Source organism: Geosmithia morbida (genome assembly GCF_012550715.1).
Source record: "Geosmithia morbida isolate 1262 chromosome Unknown scaffold_0, whole genome shotgun sequence".
In the NCBI taxonomy this organism is placed as follows: Eukaryota; Fungi; Ascomycota; class Sordariomycetes; order Hypocreales; family Bionectriaceae; genus Geosmithia; species Geosmithia morbida.
In genome coordinates this window covers 505,078-520,201 of record NW_023336187.1, presented here as the reverse complement: position 1 = coordinate 520,201, position 15,124 = coordinate 505,078, and the positions used below count along the sequence as shown (strand labels likewise).

The window sequence follows — 15,124 nt, the reverse complement described above, 5'->3', positions numbered from 1 at the left end:
CCCAAACAACCCGGAGAAACCAGGGCACCACTGCGGAGGTGAGCCTGCTGGAATCCCTCGATACGTTGCGTTACCCCAAGAACGCTGAGTCCTTTTACCTTGTTATTTTGGTAACTCTCTTCCCTCCCCCAGCAATCTCGAATCGTCGTCATATGCAACCCCTTGTTTTCCCACTTGCTCAGGGAGATAAAAAAAATGCTTCGACACTCTTTGGCTCGTTCGGCCTTGCGGACGGGCAGTCGAGCTGCCCGTGCCTCGAGGGCATTCGCGACGACACCCCATCGCTCGGCTGAAGTGGAGTTGACGATTGGTGAGCCCACGTCGTGGTCCATTGAATCCTGGGGAAGCCATTACTGACGAATTGAGGTTTTCAACATAGATGGCAAGAAGGTCTCCATCGAAGGTATGATACGACTTATACGCCGATGCCATCTGCTCACGTACACCCTTTGATTGCTGACACCCCCTCGAAGCTGGCTCCGCCCTCATCCAGGCCTGTGAGAAGGCTGGCGTCACCGTCCCTCGGTAAGCCCACGACAGCCACGACAGGAGATATGATATAGAGTCATGATTGCTAACAACGGAAATGCTTCTAGTTACTGCTACCATGAGTATGAAACCCCACTTATACCGATTGGCTCCCTCGCCCCCGCCTACACGTCCTGCCTTCTCTCCTCGAAACTGACAAAGACGACAGGAAACTGATGATTGCGGGTAACTGCCGCATGTGCCTGGTCGAGGTCGAGAGGGCTCCCAAGCCCGTTGCCTCGTGTGCATGGCCTGTCCAGCCCGGCATGGTGGTCAAGACTAACTCGGCCCTGACCCACAAGGCCCGCGAGGGCGTCATGGAGTTCCTCCTCGCCAACCACCCCCTCGACTGCCCCATCTGCGACCAGGGAGGCGAGTGTGACCTCCAGGACCAGTCGATGCGTTACGGTGCCGACCGTGGACGTTTCCACGAGACCGGCGGCAAGCGTGCTGTCGAGGACAAAAACATCGGTCCACTTATCAAGACGTCGATGAACCGGTGCATTCACTGCACCCGCTGCGTGCGTTTCTCCAACGACATCGCCGGCGCCCCCGAGCTGGGGACCACAGGCCGTGGAAATGACATGCAGATTGGCACCTACCTCGAGCAGAACCTCGATTCCGAGCTATCGGGCAACGTCATCGACCTGTGCCCCGTCGGCGCCCTGACGTCGAAGCCCTACGCCTTCCGCGCCCGTCCCTGGGAGCTCAAGCACTCCGAGTCGATTGACGTGCTCGATGGCCTGGGCTCCAACATCCGCGTCGACTCTCGTGGCCTCGAGGTAATGCGCATCGTGCCCCGCCTCAACGACGACGTCAACGAAGAGTGGATCAACGACAAGACACGCTTCGCTTGCGACGGTCTCAAGACCCAGCGTCTGACCATGCCCCTCGTCCGCCGCGAGGGCAAGTTCGAGGCAGCCGACTGGGAGGAGGCCCTGTCCGAGGTGGCCCGCGCCTACGAAGTCATCAAGCCCCAGGGCAACGAGTTCAAGGTCGTGGCCGGTGCCCTGACCGACGTCGAGTCGCTCGTCGTGGCCAAGGACATGGCCAACAAGCTCGGCTCCGACAATCTGGCCCTCGATACCCCGACGGGTAGCCAGCCCATCGCCCACGGCGTCGACGTCCGCTCCAACTACCTATTCAACTCGCAGATCCGCGGCATCGAAGAAGCCGACGCCATCCTGCTGGTGGGCACCAACCCCCGCCACGAGGCCGCGGTCCTCAACGCCCGCATCCGCAAGCAGTGGCTCCGCTCCGACCTGGAGGTTGCCCTCGTCGGCGAGACGTTCAACTCCACCTTCGAGTTCGAGCACCTGGGCGTTGATCATGCCGCCCTCGAGCAGGCCCTGGCCGGACCCTTTGGCAAGAAGCTCCAATCCGCCGAGCGGCCCATGATCATTGTGGGCTCGGGCGTGACAGACCACGTCGACGCCAAGGCCTTCTACGAGACGGTGGGCGCCTTTGTGGAGAAGAACGCCGCCAATTTCGCCACGGCCGAGTGGGACGGCTACAACATCCTGCAACGTGAGGCCTCTCGCGCGGGAGCCTTTGAGGTCGGCTTCACCACTCCCTCGGCCGAGGTCGCCGAGACCAAGCCCAAGTTCGTCTGGCTCCTCGGCGCCGACGAGTTCAACGAGGCCGACATCCCCAAGGACGCCTTCGTCGTCTACCAGGGCCACCACGGCGACCGCGGCGCCCAGCTTGCGGACGTCATCCTCCCCGGCGCTGCCTACACCGAGAAAGCGGGTACCTATATCAACACCGAGGGTCGCGTGCAGATGACGCGTGCCGCCACGTCTCTTCCCGGCGCAGCCCGCACCGACTGGAAGATCCTCCGTGCCGCGGGAGAGTTCCTCGGCGCCCCGCTCCCCTACGACGATGTGGCGGCCGTGAGGGACCGCATGGTCGAGATCAGCCCCGCCCTCGCGGCCTACGACGTCGTCGAGCCCGTCGCCCTTCGTGGCCTGTCTAAGGTCCAGCTCGTGGACCAGAACAAGGGATCTAAGGCTACTGGCGAAGCCCTCAAGAACCCCATTCAGAACTTTTACTTCACAGACGTCATCTCCAGGAGGTATGTCCCCACTCTCTCCACCCTTTCGTTCCTCATCTCCCCTTCTCCACCTTTCCTTCTCTTCTATTGTTACCTGTATTCCCTAGAAGGAGGGGAAAGAAAACAACAGTTGCTGACTGACACTTGTCCCAGCTCCCCCACAATGGCCCGGTGCTCTGCCTCCAAGGCTACGGGCGACCCTCGGACAAACTTTATGGCCCCTGGTATCGAGGCTGAGAGACCCATGGGCCAGGTTGAGTACGGTGCATAGAGAGAGCGATTAGGAAGTCATGTTGCAAGTTTAAAGTAGAGGAGGAGGAGGAGGAAGAGCCCGTGTTTGTTTTTTTTTCTCGGTATTTTGGTTTTCCTGCAAAAAATTGATTTAAGCCGTAATGTGTCTCTTTTGTACATATAGGAAGTTGAGTTAGAAGACAATCTAAGGCAATCAAGTAATTCGATTTTCCCGCATCTCGGGTTTTTTTGGTTGGGGGGGAAACAGCTACACCTTAGTACCAGCACTTGTTTGTATCCGTGAATCATCATGATGAAAAGCAGTGTAAATAACATGACCTCCGCCTCTTGGTAACATACATGACAGTAAAGCGAACAAAAACTTCCCGTATACCAGATAGTAGTCAAAGCACATCCACCCCTGTTTGGTGAGATGATGCGCTCCGCCACCGTCCCCTCGCCTTCATGCTTCACGTTGCGCCATCTCCAACTGGGCAAGATATCTCTGTCGTGTCGCGGCAACATACGCATCGTAACCTTTCAGGTCAACAAGCTCGCCGGCGAGGACACTTTCGATCTTGGCAACCCACACCTCTTTCCTTGACAGCGGTGGCAGCACACGGCCGGGAGGACCTCCTCCGGGGCCCCCTCCTCCAGGCGGTACATCGCCGGCGACGTGACGGGAGAAGTCCGGCGCGCGGGCGATGCTCTGGCCGACCATCTGCTCCATGGCCGGGGTGGACTCGGTCTCCATATTGGTCATCATCATGTCCAGATCCTTCTCGGTGGCCGTCGTCGCCGCCACCTCGTTTATATCGCTATGACTTTCTGACAATGGACCAGCAGGAGCAGCAGCAGCAGCAGCAGCACCTCCTCCTCCTCCTCCTCCTCCTCCTGCTGCTGCCGCCGTATTGGCCGCCGAATCCCGCTTGTCGTCCAGGTAGGCGTCGCGGGCCAGACGGGCGCATTCTCTCCGATAAAGAGCCATGATGTTCATGCGTACCCGTCTGGCGTTGGCGTCGAGGGCCTCAAGGGAGGCCCGGATCTCCTCGGCGCGGACTGCCTTGGAGGATGGCGGGCCCTTGGGCGGCTTGGGCGGCTGCATGAGGAAAGAATCGTTCTCGATGGACGTGAAGATTGCCGGGGAGATGGTGGTGAGTTGTGGGATATCATGTTGTTGGTACTGCCGTTGTCGGGGCATCATTTCATTCTTTTTCGTTCGTTTGTTTGGAGATATCTTTTTTTAATGTATTTATATATGTCACCCCCCGACACTTTTCATCTTTTTCATCTTTCTTTGCTGTTGTTTCTGTTTTCTCTCCCTAGATGCGAGGCCCGGCTGCTCAACGTATAACCGTTCATGTATTGGGGGGAGAGGGTTGGCTTCAACCCGTCGACGGAGAAGGGATGAAAGCGTTTGGCTTTGCGTGAGGCGAACAATATGAATGGATGTTCCCGTGAAGCTGAAATCTAATGAGGGGCGGTCATACATAGTTATACAGATTACATGGACATTCAAAGCTCACGGACCACATCAATGACCCTGTCGTCCATATTACGTCATCATAATCAAGGGTCTTTTTTACTTCTTAATCGTTTCAAAAGGGGGTATTATTTATTAATCTTCGTTCATGACCAAGTATTGAAGTTCAAAAAAGGGCTCCGTTGATGCGACAAAGTAGAAAACCAAGCCATGTGTTGCTTTGTGTGTGTGTGTGTGTGTGTTTGTACGATATATGCTGTGAACCATATGAAGGTTCTCCGTACTGGTATGGTCCCCTTTCATCTGCAAACAATACAATCATATGCAATGCGTACAACCGATATGGGGTTATAGTGCGCCATCGCCCGGGCCTTCCTGCAGCCCCAGATCACGTCACGCGTGGCCTTGTTATATTGGATACCTGTGGGAGACCTGTCCGTCACCCTCCAGTCCAGGTGTAACCCAGTTCCAGGACTTTGCTCCTGTGTTGGGCTGCTGCCCATGTATGCAGCATGGGTGCGGGCATCGGCGCGGCGCGGCGCTGCATGCTTTTGTTTGCTTGCTTTCCATCCCCGGGACTAGAGGAGGAAGCGTCGTTATTGTTTGTGTAACGCAGGAGACATGCGAGGCTTTTCTTCCGCGCATGTTGGTGGTTGGCGAGCGCACATCAATCACCTGGACGGGAGGATATTCCTGATATATTCCCGTAAGAGCCGCAGTGCGGCACGAACCAGGTCCTCTAGTCTCCTGTCCTTGCGCTTGCGCAACCAGAGTAGCACAAAGGCCAGTATGGCGCAGTCGACGAGGAGATGCTTCATCACGGCATAGAGCCACCGCATTATCCAGGCAGGGTAGCTGTTTTCCTTGCGGGACCTCCACTCCCTTCCCGTAGTGATTTGTTCGCGCAGAGCGGCCACTTCGGCCGACAGGTTTGTGATGGCGCGCTCGATCCTGCGCTGCCAGCGACTGGTGACGGTGCTCTCGCCCCTCCTCTCGAGTTGGTCGTCTTCGTCCTCGTTGTCAAGCTCCATCTGTCGCTGCGATCGCATTTCCGCCTCGTCCTGCTCACTCATGGGGCTGAGAATCTTCATGGGTCCGTCTGATCCGCTGGCAGGGTGTTGCATGGTGCGTTGTCGTATGGGGATGGGGATGAATCCACCGCCGCCGCCGGGGTTGGTGCTTCGGCTGGCTTTGGGAGATGCGTCCGATGATGTGGGCGAGTTGTTCTTGATCTGGTTCCAGACAAATTCGAGCTCTCCGACAAGTTCCTTGGCATCCCTGGGGTGGCAGCCATGTTAGATACGAGATGTCTCGTCAGGATTTTGCAGACGTGGGACTCACGCAGTGTTGGCGTATCGATGCATCGTCTCAATCAAGGCCTCGATGTACCGCCCCTTGGCCTCCGTGCGCGTCAGTCCTCTCTGCGCATTCCATGCATCCCACTTGTCCCGTTCGCGCTGGATGTCCTGGTCTGTGACGCCGGGGCCGACCGTCGGGCGCTCCATGACACCATCGACGTCGCCTTCCATGGCCTGCTTATAGAGGCCATATAGACGTAGTCGGTCCGAGGGGGGCGGCCGGGATGCGCCCGTCTTCGGAACCTTTTTCACCGTGTTGAGAGCATGTACAAACACGCGATCTGGTCGCCGTTAGAGAGCAGGAGCACGGAGAAGCATGCGGTTCAATATACATACCAACCGAGTCAGCCATTCTGGGTTTGCACCTGCACGCGCGCGCAATGTAGAAATTATGTGTGTGCAGGGAGGGATGGAAGGATGAAGGAGGAGGAGCAGGCTGAGAAGTTGGGAGTTGGTCGCTCGAGGTGGTGGAGGCGCTATATGATGTTCGAGATAACGGTTAACCCCTCCGGACATGCGCTGGCGCCGGGATAGGAGCAGGTCTGATGTGCGCGCGATAAAAGGAGTAGCGTGACGAGGGCCAGCCCATGAATGTCAAGGACGAAGTACGGGAGGCGGGAGATTCGTATCTAACCCATCGGTGTTGTGTGCTGGAGTTGCGTTGCGTTGGTCAAGTTAGGTTTTGGGGGGGGGGGGGGGGGGGGGGGGGGGGGGGGGGGGGGGGGGGGGGGGGGGGGGGGGGGGGGGGTGCGCATGGGCGATTGCGGCGAGGATAAAGGTGTGGTATTATCTCGGGATCTTATGGAGTTCCAGTCAGTTTGGACCTCGGCGCGTTTGGGCGTCCAACAAGCAGCCCAGCCGTCCGGTCCCACCCATCCAATTAGCAATGGTGCAGCGTGCGTGCTCCCGTGGACAGATGTTGCAGTGGGTGAAATGGAAGAAAAGAGTGCTGGGGCGTGTAAATCGTTAGGGTAACATCGGCTGCAAGGGGGGCCACGTCCACACGTCCAGCAGCGCCCAAGGCCCAAGGGAGGAGTCTAGGGGGGCTTGACAGCTCTGTCTTTGCGTTCCCCACGTCATTAAGCCTGGTATTATCAGTGAGACACGTGAAGGGATATGTTCATGTCAATAGTCGCTTGAAAATGGCTACCACGGAGCAGTTCCCGTACTACTAGTACATGTGGTAATAATGGTTCTTTTTCTACATTCTTTCATGCGTTGGAAATGATGCTATATTATGCGCCAGCATTCCTTTGAAGAAAATTGAAAACACATGAAAACACAGGGGAAAAGAGGGGGACAGAAAACGGATCGACACATGGGGACGTCAGTCAACGAGTCGTCCACAGATAATAGATCTACGACGTTATTCCTGCTTCCAAAACCTCGGCTGCCGCTGCCGCCATACTCTGCTGCTTCTTCTGGCAGTAAATCTTCAACTGCTTCTTATTCTCTATGGCCCGCATGGCCGCCTTCTGCCCGGCCTCCTTCTTGTTGAGAGCCGTTCCCCACCCTAGCAGCTTGTCGTTCTCGCCCCAACCCGTCAGGTACACGCCCACCGTGAACAGTGGCAGACCGAGATATCTGTCCTTCTTTTCTTTGCCCGGTATATCCTTGTATTTAATGTCGATTCCTTTGACCACAATGAGCTTGGCTAGCTGTTCCTTGGGAGACACCTTCTTTTTCGTAGTCGCTTCTTCTCCGTCTTGTGTCGCCGATGTCGGTTCTACTCCTCCTTGCGCATCTCCTGATGCTGGTTGTGGCGCTTCTGCCAATGCGTTTGGCTTCTGCTGGCTGCTGCCGCCATCCTTCTCTTCGCGCACAATGTGATCCTTGATGGCCATGGACCAGACATCCCTGAGCCACTTGATGCAGTTGGCCAACCCGTTTTCCTTGTCGTCGAGGATGACGGCCGCCACATAGGCCTCAAACATGTCACCCTGTGTCTTGATGACATCCTTGTCTGACGAACGGCCTCGTCCGGCTCGCTGGGCGGCCAGATCCTGCTTGAAGTCGGGAGGGAGGATGGCCTTGGCGTCCATGTTGTAGTCGCGGAAGAAGCGCGACAAGGTAATGTTGCGCACCAGCTGCTCTCGCACCTGAGAGCAGCGGCCCGACGGCATGGTCGGGAACGTGCGGTCGATGAGGGCCGTAGCAATCAACTCGAGGTAGGCGTCTCCTAGCCATTCTAGGCGTTCGTAGCCATTATGCCCCGCGACTCCTGGGTGAGTGAACGCCTGCCGTTCCAGGGTGGCGTCCTTGATCTTTGGTAGCGGCGGCATCTCCCGCGGTATGTCTGCCACTGTCCAAGGCTTGACCGTCCACGATGGAATCGGTGCGCATTCGAGGGGTGAACCCGAGACGTCATGATTGTCGCCAATTTTGCTGGGAATATTTTGCAATACTTCAAACGAGCCGCTCAGTTCTCTGCTCAGGGTTCCCAGCTCCGCTGCATGCGAGAAGGGCGATGCCGGGTCCTCGTTCTTCTGCCACGCTTTCAGTGCTTCGAGGTAGGCTATAAGTTCATCCGCATTTGAGGCGATGTCCTCGAGGGCCCTCGCGGTGACATCACCTTCTAGACGCGGCCTTTTGCTGACATCGTTCCCCCTTCTCGCCTCTGAGTGTGGTCGTTTGCTCATTGCAGGGAGCTGTGATTCGCGCTGAGGCTGTAAGGTGTAGAGGCTGCCGGCAGCTCTTCGCAGTAGGCGGCAACGTATGGCTTCCAGATGCGTGCGCGAATGAGTTCGGGCATCCAGAAAGGCGTATCCGCTACAAGTAAGTGCCTGTAGAATAAGCGAACAGACACCGAAACGACAAGATGATGTAAAAACGAGTTGTGATGCCCAGACCAAACTTTTGAGTGACAAGAAAATCGCCTAGGTAAGAGACCCTGGACCCACATCAAACATCCTACCCAATCACAGTCACTATTGGCCAACCTCGCGACATTGAATTTGATGTCCGAGCGACGACAATTGTCGACAAGCTTCATTCTTCGACGTCCGCGACGCTAATGACGCCAACATGAGTGTCCCACGAGCACGAGCATTGGATCTTATGAAGGTGAGATAGGGAACCTCACATCGGACAGAATCACTCCCTAACAGCCACATGCAGGCGCAATGCCAGGTCTTCGCGACTACCTACAACCCCCAGGGCATCCGCATGGGCAACAAGGTCCTCCGACAGCGCCTCCGGGGTCCTGCCCTGGCAGCCTACTACCCGCGGAAGGCCGTCACCATCAAGGATGTCAAGCGCATCTTTGGCCCCCATCTTACGACCTGGGACGATGCCGAGGAGGACCGATTCGAATACATTGAAGAGTACGAACTGCGACCCGGCCCAAACCCCTTGGCCACCGTCCCCTGTCCTCGACGCATGCAACTGACACATCCGGTACTACCACTAGGCTCAAGCAACGTGGAAAGGGAAACCCCAAGAAGAAGAGTGGACCTCCTGCTGGTAAGATGAACTCCCCCTTGTCCTGTCACCAGAGCTGGGATAGAAGCTGACCTCCTTTTGCAGCCAAAGCCGCACCAGGTGGAAAGAAGAAATAAGGGTAGCGTCTCGGTCTACGCATATGTCAGGATACTCGTCAGTCGATCGACTTCGTTCTGCAGAACTGTACGATACATGTGGAGGGGTCTTCAAGGGAATAAAACAGAACGGGGAGCGAATCGTCGCCGAGACTGGGTGCTGTCTGGCATGTATAACGCGAGTGTGTTGTAACAATACCACAAATTATCTTTGTTGTACATCACTGCCAGCTCACCTTCTTCATTCTTGCCTTTTCGTCTATTAACCTGTTGAGGTAACCGTTCCTTGGCTCGGCACGCGAATCAGTGACGGCAGACCAGAGGATGGAATATCCAGAGAATGGGAATCAGAGAATGGCGTGCCTGAGGAATAAGGGAGGCTCGGTTTTTACGAAGGAAGGCAAGGCCCGGCTATGACATATGCCCTCCAGCCCTGATACCTTTGTGGCCTTACAAAAATCAAATCTGAGCGCGAGCAGCTGGCAGAATTCTGAACGGACGGCAGGAGCAGCTCTAAGCTCTGGGCCTCGCACCTGGCTTGCCATCTGAAGCTGCAGAAGTTTCACAGTCACTGTTTGGTAGCAGAAAAAATTCTTCTCTCTTCCAAAAAGGAGCCCCGAAATTCATCCTTGACCATAGTCTCGTGTTTTCCAGCCTCGACCATCTCTTTCCTTAACATCTCTTTCCCTCTCAAGTCAGTTACGCAAAAAAACTCTCGCATCTTCTGTTTTCTACTCACCCTTTCCAACGTTTGAATAGGTAAGATGCCCCCTCGTCTGCCGACTACTACTACCTGCCTTGTGGCGGTTATGGCGTATGAAGCAGCCGCAGCAGCAGCCTCCCAGGACGACTTCCTCGACAATATCAGCTGTACTGACCTTCTGTCTGCAGGCCTCAACGGTACCATTTCCATTCTTTTCCACAACCTGTGCCTCTTTCCCATCTCCACCCCCATGATCTCTTCCAGTATACGGCATTGTTTCGACTGCCAAGTTTCGTCCGCATTCTCTGATCTAGTGGACTCTTCTTGCGTGCGATCTCAGCAATCTTGTTTCTTTCTTTAAAATCTTCTTTTGGTTCGGCACTCTGCTCGTACATTCTCTCGTCTTGGGGCACCTTTGAATTATGTCCCCCAAAGGGAATGTGTCCCCTGCTCCTCAGCAAGACACTCCCATCGAGTGTGACACTCGGGGCGTGAAGAAACATCGTCTCCCAAGGCCCATGCAAGGTCAACGACTTGTAAGCCATTCGTTGTCTTCACAGCATGACGGTTGTTCGTCTTATGATCGAAAGCACAACGGATCAGCTCCCTCGTCGAATCAAGATATATCGGCCCTTGTGACTTCAAAAATGGCCAATCAATCTGTCAACAAGGTCAAGACGCCCTCCACTGTGATGAATGACAGGTTTTGCTGACTTCCTCCACAAACTTCCTCCACACAGACGTTCAAGATGAAGAATGAGACAGGCGAGATGAATGACATCTACCCCATGGACAAGCTTCTGGCCAAGCTCTCGGAGCAGCAAGAACTTCTTACCAAGCAGCAAAGCAACTCTCTTCGAAACAACTACGTTGATGGAGGCAAAGTTAGCCCCAGGACTCCGGATCTTACCTCGTCGACCAACTCTCTCCCTATCACGGCCGCTACCGAGAGTTTTACCTCCACGGCCCCGACTACCCGGCCTGCCAGTGCATCCCTCAACAGTCAGCAAGAAGAAGACGAGGAAGTTCTCCGCCTAAAGATACAGCTTTCACAGGCTCATAATCACATATCAAAGCTTGGTGATGAGTTGGCATACTCTCGTACGACGCTAAAGTCGGACATGGATCCCATGGGTCCCATGGCACCTGGTGTACCCGAGGCTCCGTCTCAAAGCAAAAGCCTGTTTCAACCAAGTGCCTGGTCGACAGCTGGAAACACTCAGTCAGATGCAGGTGAGAACTCCATGGCCAACCACTCGGGCCGCAACAGGGCTCTATGGGGTAACCCTAGGACGTCTGTGGCCAATTCTCCCCTCCATGCCCCGATCCCTGAGGCTTCTCCAAGCACCTGGATCGGCGGGCGAGGCGCTTTCAATAGCCCCTACATGCCTCATGGGCCTTCTTTCCACCCAGTCGATGCCCCCCAGTCCGACCGCCTCACCCCTGAGTCCGATGTTTTCATGCGGCCCTCTGGAAGTCGTCGTGGAAACGGATTTGAGAGCAGGATGGGCACTCCGCACCACTATGGGGGCCCCTACGGAGCATACAACCCACCAGACAGCCATTATGATCTTATGATGACCAACCCCATTCCTGGAACGCCAATCCCATCGGGCCCTATGGGTAGTGCTCCAGGCATGCCACCGGTGCCCATGGCCATGTTTTCATCAGCCCAGCAGCAGCACCTGGCAACTCGGCTGTCCCCGTATGCCTCGGAGTTTACATCGAGAACCCCATGGAAAAACGAGGTATGTATGCAGGAAGATCATCTTTTACGAAGCACATTTCTGACCGGTTCCAGGGGACTCCTTCGGAGGGTGCTACATATCTCCCCCCTACGGAGCCACTCAACTATCGCCGGCTGCTTGATCGAAACGTCAACTGTAACTAGAAGTACATTGTTGACAAGATCGTCTGCAACAATGACCAGCAAGCTTCCATTTTCCTCCAGCAGAAGCTCAAGGTAGGTACCCCGGAGCAAAAGTATGATGTTGTCGAGGCTATTGTGGCCCAAGCCTACCCCTTGATGGTCAACCGATTCGGCAACTTCCTGGTTCAGCGTTGCTTCGAGCACGGAACACCTGAACAAGTTATCAGCATTGCTGAGGCTATTCGTGGAAACACGCTTAGCCTGTCGATGGATCCATTTGGCTGCCATGTCGTCCAAAAGGCCTTCGACTCGGTACCAGAGGAATACAAAGCCATCATGGTTCATGAGCTCCTGAGACGCATTCCGGAGACTGTCATTCACCGGTATGCCTGTCACGTCTGGCAGAAGCTCTTTGAGCTTCGGTGGACGGAGACGCCGCCGCAGATCATGAAGTACGTCAACGAAGCTCTTCGAGGGATGTGGCATGAAGTGGCTTTGGGAGAGACGGGCAGTCTGGTTGTCCAGAACATTTTTGAAAACTGTCTCGAAGAAGACAAGGCAAGAACCTTCGAAAAGAGTTTTTTGGGAAAGCATCCGTCCAGCTAACGTGTTCCTACAGAGACCCTGCATCGAAGAAGTCCTCGCCAATATTAACATTGTGGCACATGGTCAATTCGGCAACTGGTGCATCCAGCACGTATGCGAGCATGGAGCCCCCCCGGACCAAAGCCGTGCAGTCGACCATGTCATACGGTACGCAGCCGAGTACAGCACCGACCAGTTTGCATCCAAGGTGGTGGAGAAGTGCCTCAAGATTGGAGGTGCTGAATTCCTTGGTCGATACCTTGATCGAGTATGCGAAGGCCGACCTGACCGGACGCGGATCCCACTGATTGACATTGCCAGCGACCAGTACGGCAACTATCTTATACAATGGATCCTGAACAACTCGGCATCGCAGCACCGTGAGACGGTTGCGGCTCATATCCGCAAGCACATGGTTTCTCTCCGAGGGTCCAAGTTTGGGTCCCGCGTTGGTATGCTCTGCACCAACCACTCGGTGGCTACCCGACCTGGACCTGGTGCTGGGCCTGGGATGGGAGGCCGTGGAGGTGCGGGGTCTCGATTCAATAGCTCTGGCAGCTCGTTCCGATGAAGGGACTGTTAACAGTCTTTTTCTAAGGCGAGGTGAAGTCGGCCTTGACCTATCGCTTATTTGACTTACCACCTATGGAGCAGTTTTTTACGTTTTTCTTCTTCTTTTTCCTTTGTCTGATTGCATCAACTGGCCGAATGTCAGCAGCTCGGATATCTTTCCTTGTCAAGATTGCCTATCAGAGTTGAATTTGTCGGTCTCTTCTTACTCAACATTTTCTGACACAGGTCATTCACACATTACATGTCATCCTAACCCCCTCTGGGCTACAGCTTGGCAGGGTGCATTGGACACATTATAGTTATGCATTTTGCATTATTGGGGAGAGATATTTGTCCCTGTACAATGGGGTATTTGTCTATTATAACAGGTTGGTGCTGGAGGGGGAGAATGCAGCTTCAACGAAGCGGCGGCAGAGTGTATACAAATGGTTAAAAGTTGAAAAGATGGACAAGGGGGAATATTTTGATATGAAGAAAAAAAGGTATTAAGACTCGAGAGAAGAGACGCAAGGAATATGAGGCAAAAGGCGGTCTAGTCTAGCATTTGCAAAGCCAACAATGCAGAATTTACATGTTTGCTTTCCATGATTCAGAGACTTTCTTATGTGTTCGCCAGGGCCAAAGTGAGGATTGGCTTCGAGGAATCTGGTAGGACCCGGTGCAATATGCGAGTAGATCATGAAGCGTACGGAGGGTATATATGGCCGGTACTATGTTCTAGTCACCATGTTTTGGGGGTGTTTCATGCATAAGCAGCCGACTTCTGTGCATCATTAGTACCGGCCGTGTCCGTGTCCAGATCTGGGAAGGTTGAGTCGAGTATCTCATTTGTCTCGAGATGGGCGACTTGTGAGTCGGTATCCCTTTCCCAGGGTTTGCGTGGGACAGGTCTAGAGCCGATAGGTTTGACAGACTATGGTTGGGATATTGAAGATGATTAGCATGTTGTTGGTATATGAGCTGTGAGCGAAGCGAGGGAGGAGCGTCATGGCATGGTGTATATGACATGTACGGCAATGACGTGGCCTGGTAATACTCCATGGTATTGTATATGCGGGATGTTTCGAGGTGGATTTTCGAGATGGTGTTCACGTAGATGGGGAGGAGGGAGGGGCAAAGTTGGAACATACAGGGTCTCTAACGATAGTGTTTGGGATATGTCGGATACCTGGGACTGGTTTCCCCTCTTGGAGAAGCTTGATCATTTCGGCGAAACCCATTGGGTAGGCAGGTTGATCTGACTGCTGCTGCTGCTGCTCTTTGAGAAGACGTTCCTTGTCAATGTAGAGGTCTGCCTTGGGAGCAGCCTGTTGCCAGTCTAGAATAGGAGTGGAGGTGATGTCATTGGTGGTGTTGGTGTTGGTGTACTCTTCAGGTAGTACGTGAGGTGGTTGATGGGTAGGGTGATTGGCCAACCAGGTTGTATAACGGGAGAAGTCAATGGTCACGCCGATCTTCTGAGTATAGTAGAAGATGCGGGCGTGGGTGGCCATGTCGGACAGGGATGCTTGGGAGTTGTTTGGGGCGTCTGGTTTACCGAGGATGGCGTAGAGGCCGGCCTTTGTTGTGTGTATGGGGAGCCAGGTCAGCATTGTAGTAATAGTACTCGTACGATGATGATGAGTGGTTTCATATTATCAAGGTCTGGTATTGATGAGTGTATGAGATAGAGAGAGGGGATACGTACCAGAAACGTCTTGTCCTTTGTCCATGGGTATGAGTCAAAGGCGCGAAAGACGTCGTCGTCGTTTGTGAGGAAGCGGATACGCTCTGCGGCCGAGAGGGGTGGCGTGGCCGACATCGTTCCTGGTAATCTGGACTTGAGTAGTCGTAGAGTTCTGAAACGAGCTCTATGTTTGTGGAGAGAAAAAAAGAAGAAAGAAAGATTGGCCTCTGAACTCGTATGCTTCTTTCTTGTTATCTCTTGTAAGTTATAGATGGCACCTCGATCGTGTCCAATCAATGCAAAAGTCGTAACCGGGGAGGTTTTTAGAAGGGGATAAGAAAAATAATCTCGGTAGGTGGTGTCTGCAAGGAAAGGAGTGAGCGGAGGAGATGCATGTGAGAGAGGGACGGTTGTGTACGGAGTAACAGTACTGATATAATATTACTACTCAACTACGATACTCGTAATACTGTATTATAGAGTAATGATAATAATACTCCGTACATGTACCGTAGCTCCAGCTCTCTGGTGGATCCTC

At 54.3% G+C, this 15,124-nt stretch overlaps 7 protein-coding genes across 7 annotated transcripts; 3 read left to right on the top strand and 4 right to left on the bottom strand.

Moving 5' to 3' along the window:
• Positions 1 to 195: 195 nt before the first annotated feature.
• On the top strand, positions 196 to 2,852 carry GMORB2_0161 (NADH dehydrogenase (ubiquinone) Fe-S protein 1; the record flags this gene model as incomplete). Its single annotated transcript, XM_035462147.1, has 5 exons — positions 196 to 310; positions 380 to 403; positions 474 to 525; positions 698 to 2,602; positions 2,735 to 2,852. The coding sequence occupies 5 exons, from the start codon at positions 196 to 198 to the stop codon at positions 2,850 to 2,852; spliced, it is 2,214 nt and encodes a 737-aa protein (XP_035325077.1).
• Positions 2,853 to 3,275: 423 nt separating this feature from the next.
• Positions 3,276 to 3,917, bottom strand: GMORB2_0160 (uncharacterized protein; the record flags this gene model as incomplete). Its single annotated transcript, XM_035462146.1, has 2 exons — positions 3,276 to 3,617; positions 3,816 to 3,917. The coding sequence occupies 2 exons, from the start codon at positions 3,915 to 3,917 to the stop codon at positions 3,276 to 3,278; spliced, it is 444 nt and encodes a 147-aa protein (XP_035325076.1).
• A 1,049-nt stretch (positions 3,918 to 4,966) lies between these two features.
• GMORB2_0159 (Acyl CoA binding protein) lies at positions 4,967 to 6,005 on the bottom strand (the record flags this gene model as incomplete). Its single annotated transcript, XM_035462145.1, has 3 exons — positions 4,967 to 5,573; positions 5,637 to 5,934; positions 5,990 to 6,005. 3 exons carry the CDS (start codon positions 6,003 to 6,005, stop codon positions 4,967 to 4,969), a joined length of 921 nt encoding a protein of 306 aa, XP_035325075.1.
• A 1,006-nt stretch (positions 6,006 to 7,011) lies between these two features.
• On the bottom strand, positions 7,012 to 8,292 carry GMORB2_0158 (ribonuclease III; the record flags this gene model as incomplete). Its single annotated transcript, XM_035462144.1, has 1 exon — positions 7,012 to 8,292. The coding sequence occupies one exon, from the start codon at positions 8,290 to 8,292 to the stop codon at positions 7,012 to 7,014; it is 1,281 nt and encodes a 426-aa protein (XP_035325074.1).
• A 385-nt stretch (positions 8,293 to 8,677) lies between these two features.
• GMORB2_0157 (Mitochondrial ribosomal subunit S27) lies at positions 8,678 to 9,210 on the top strand (the record flags this gene model as incomplete). The annotated part of the gene is made up of 4 exons (XM_035462143.1): positions 8,678 to 8,716; positions 8,771 to 9,013; positions 9,070 to 9,115; positions 9,179 to 9,210. The coding sequence occupies 4 exons, from the start codon at positions 8,678 to 8,680 to the stop codon at positions 9,208 to 9,210; spliced, it is 360 nt and encodes a 119-aa protein (XP_035325073.1).
• A 1,431-nt stretch (positions 9,211 to 10,641) lies between these two features.
• GMORB2_0156 (uncharacterized protein) lies at positions 10,642 to 12,918 on the top strand (the record flags this gene model as incomplete). The annotated part of the gene is made up of 4 exons (XM_035462142.1): positions 10,642 to 11,640; positions 11,694 to 11,775; positions 11,827 to 12,339; positions 12,398 to 12,918. 4 exons carry the CDS (start codon positions 10,642 to 10,644, stop codon positions 12,916 to 12,918), a joined length of 2,115 nt encoding a protein of 704 aa, XP_035325072.1.
• Positions 12,919 to 13,662: 744 nt separating this feature from the next.
• GMORB2_0155 (uncharacterized protein) lies at positions 13,663 to 14,721 on the bottom strand (the record flags this gene model as incomplete). The annotated part of the gene is made up of 3 exons (XM_035462141.1): positions 13,663 to 13,833; positions 14,051 to 14,479; positions 14,608 to 14,721. 3 exons carry the CDS (start codon positions 14,719 to 14,721, stop codon positions 13,663 to 13,665), a joined length of 714 nt encoding a protein of 237 aa, XP_035325071.1.
• Between the last annotated feature and the right edge of the window lie 403 nt (positions 14,722 to 15,124).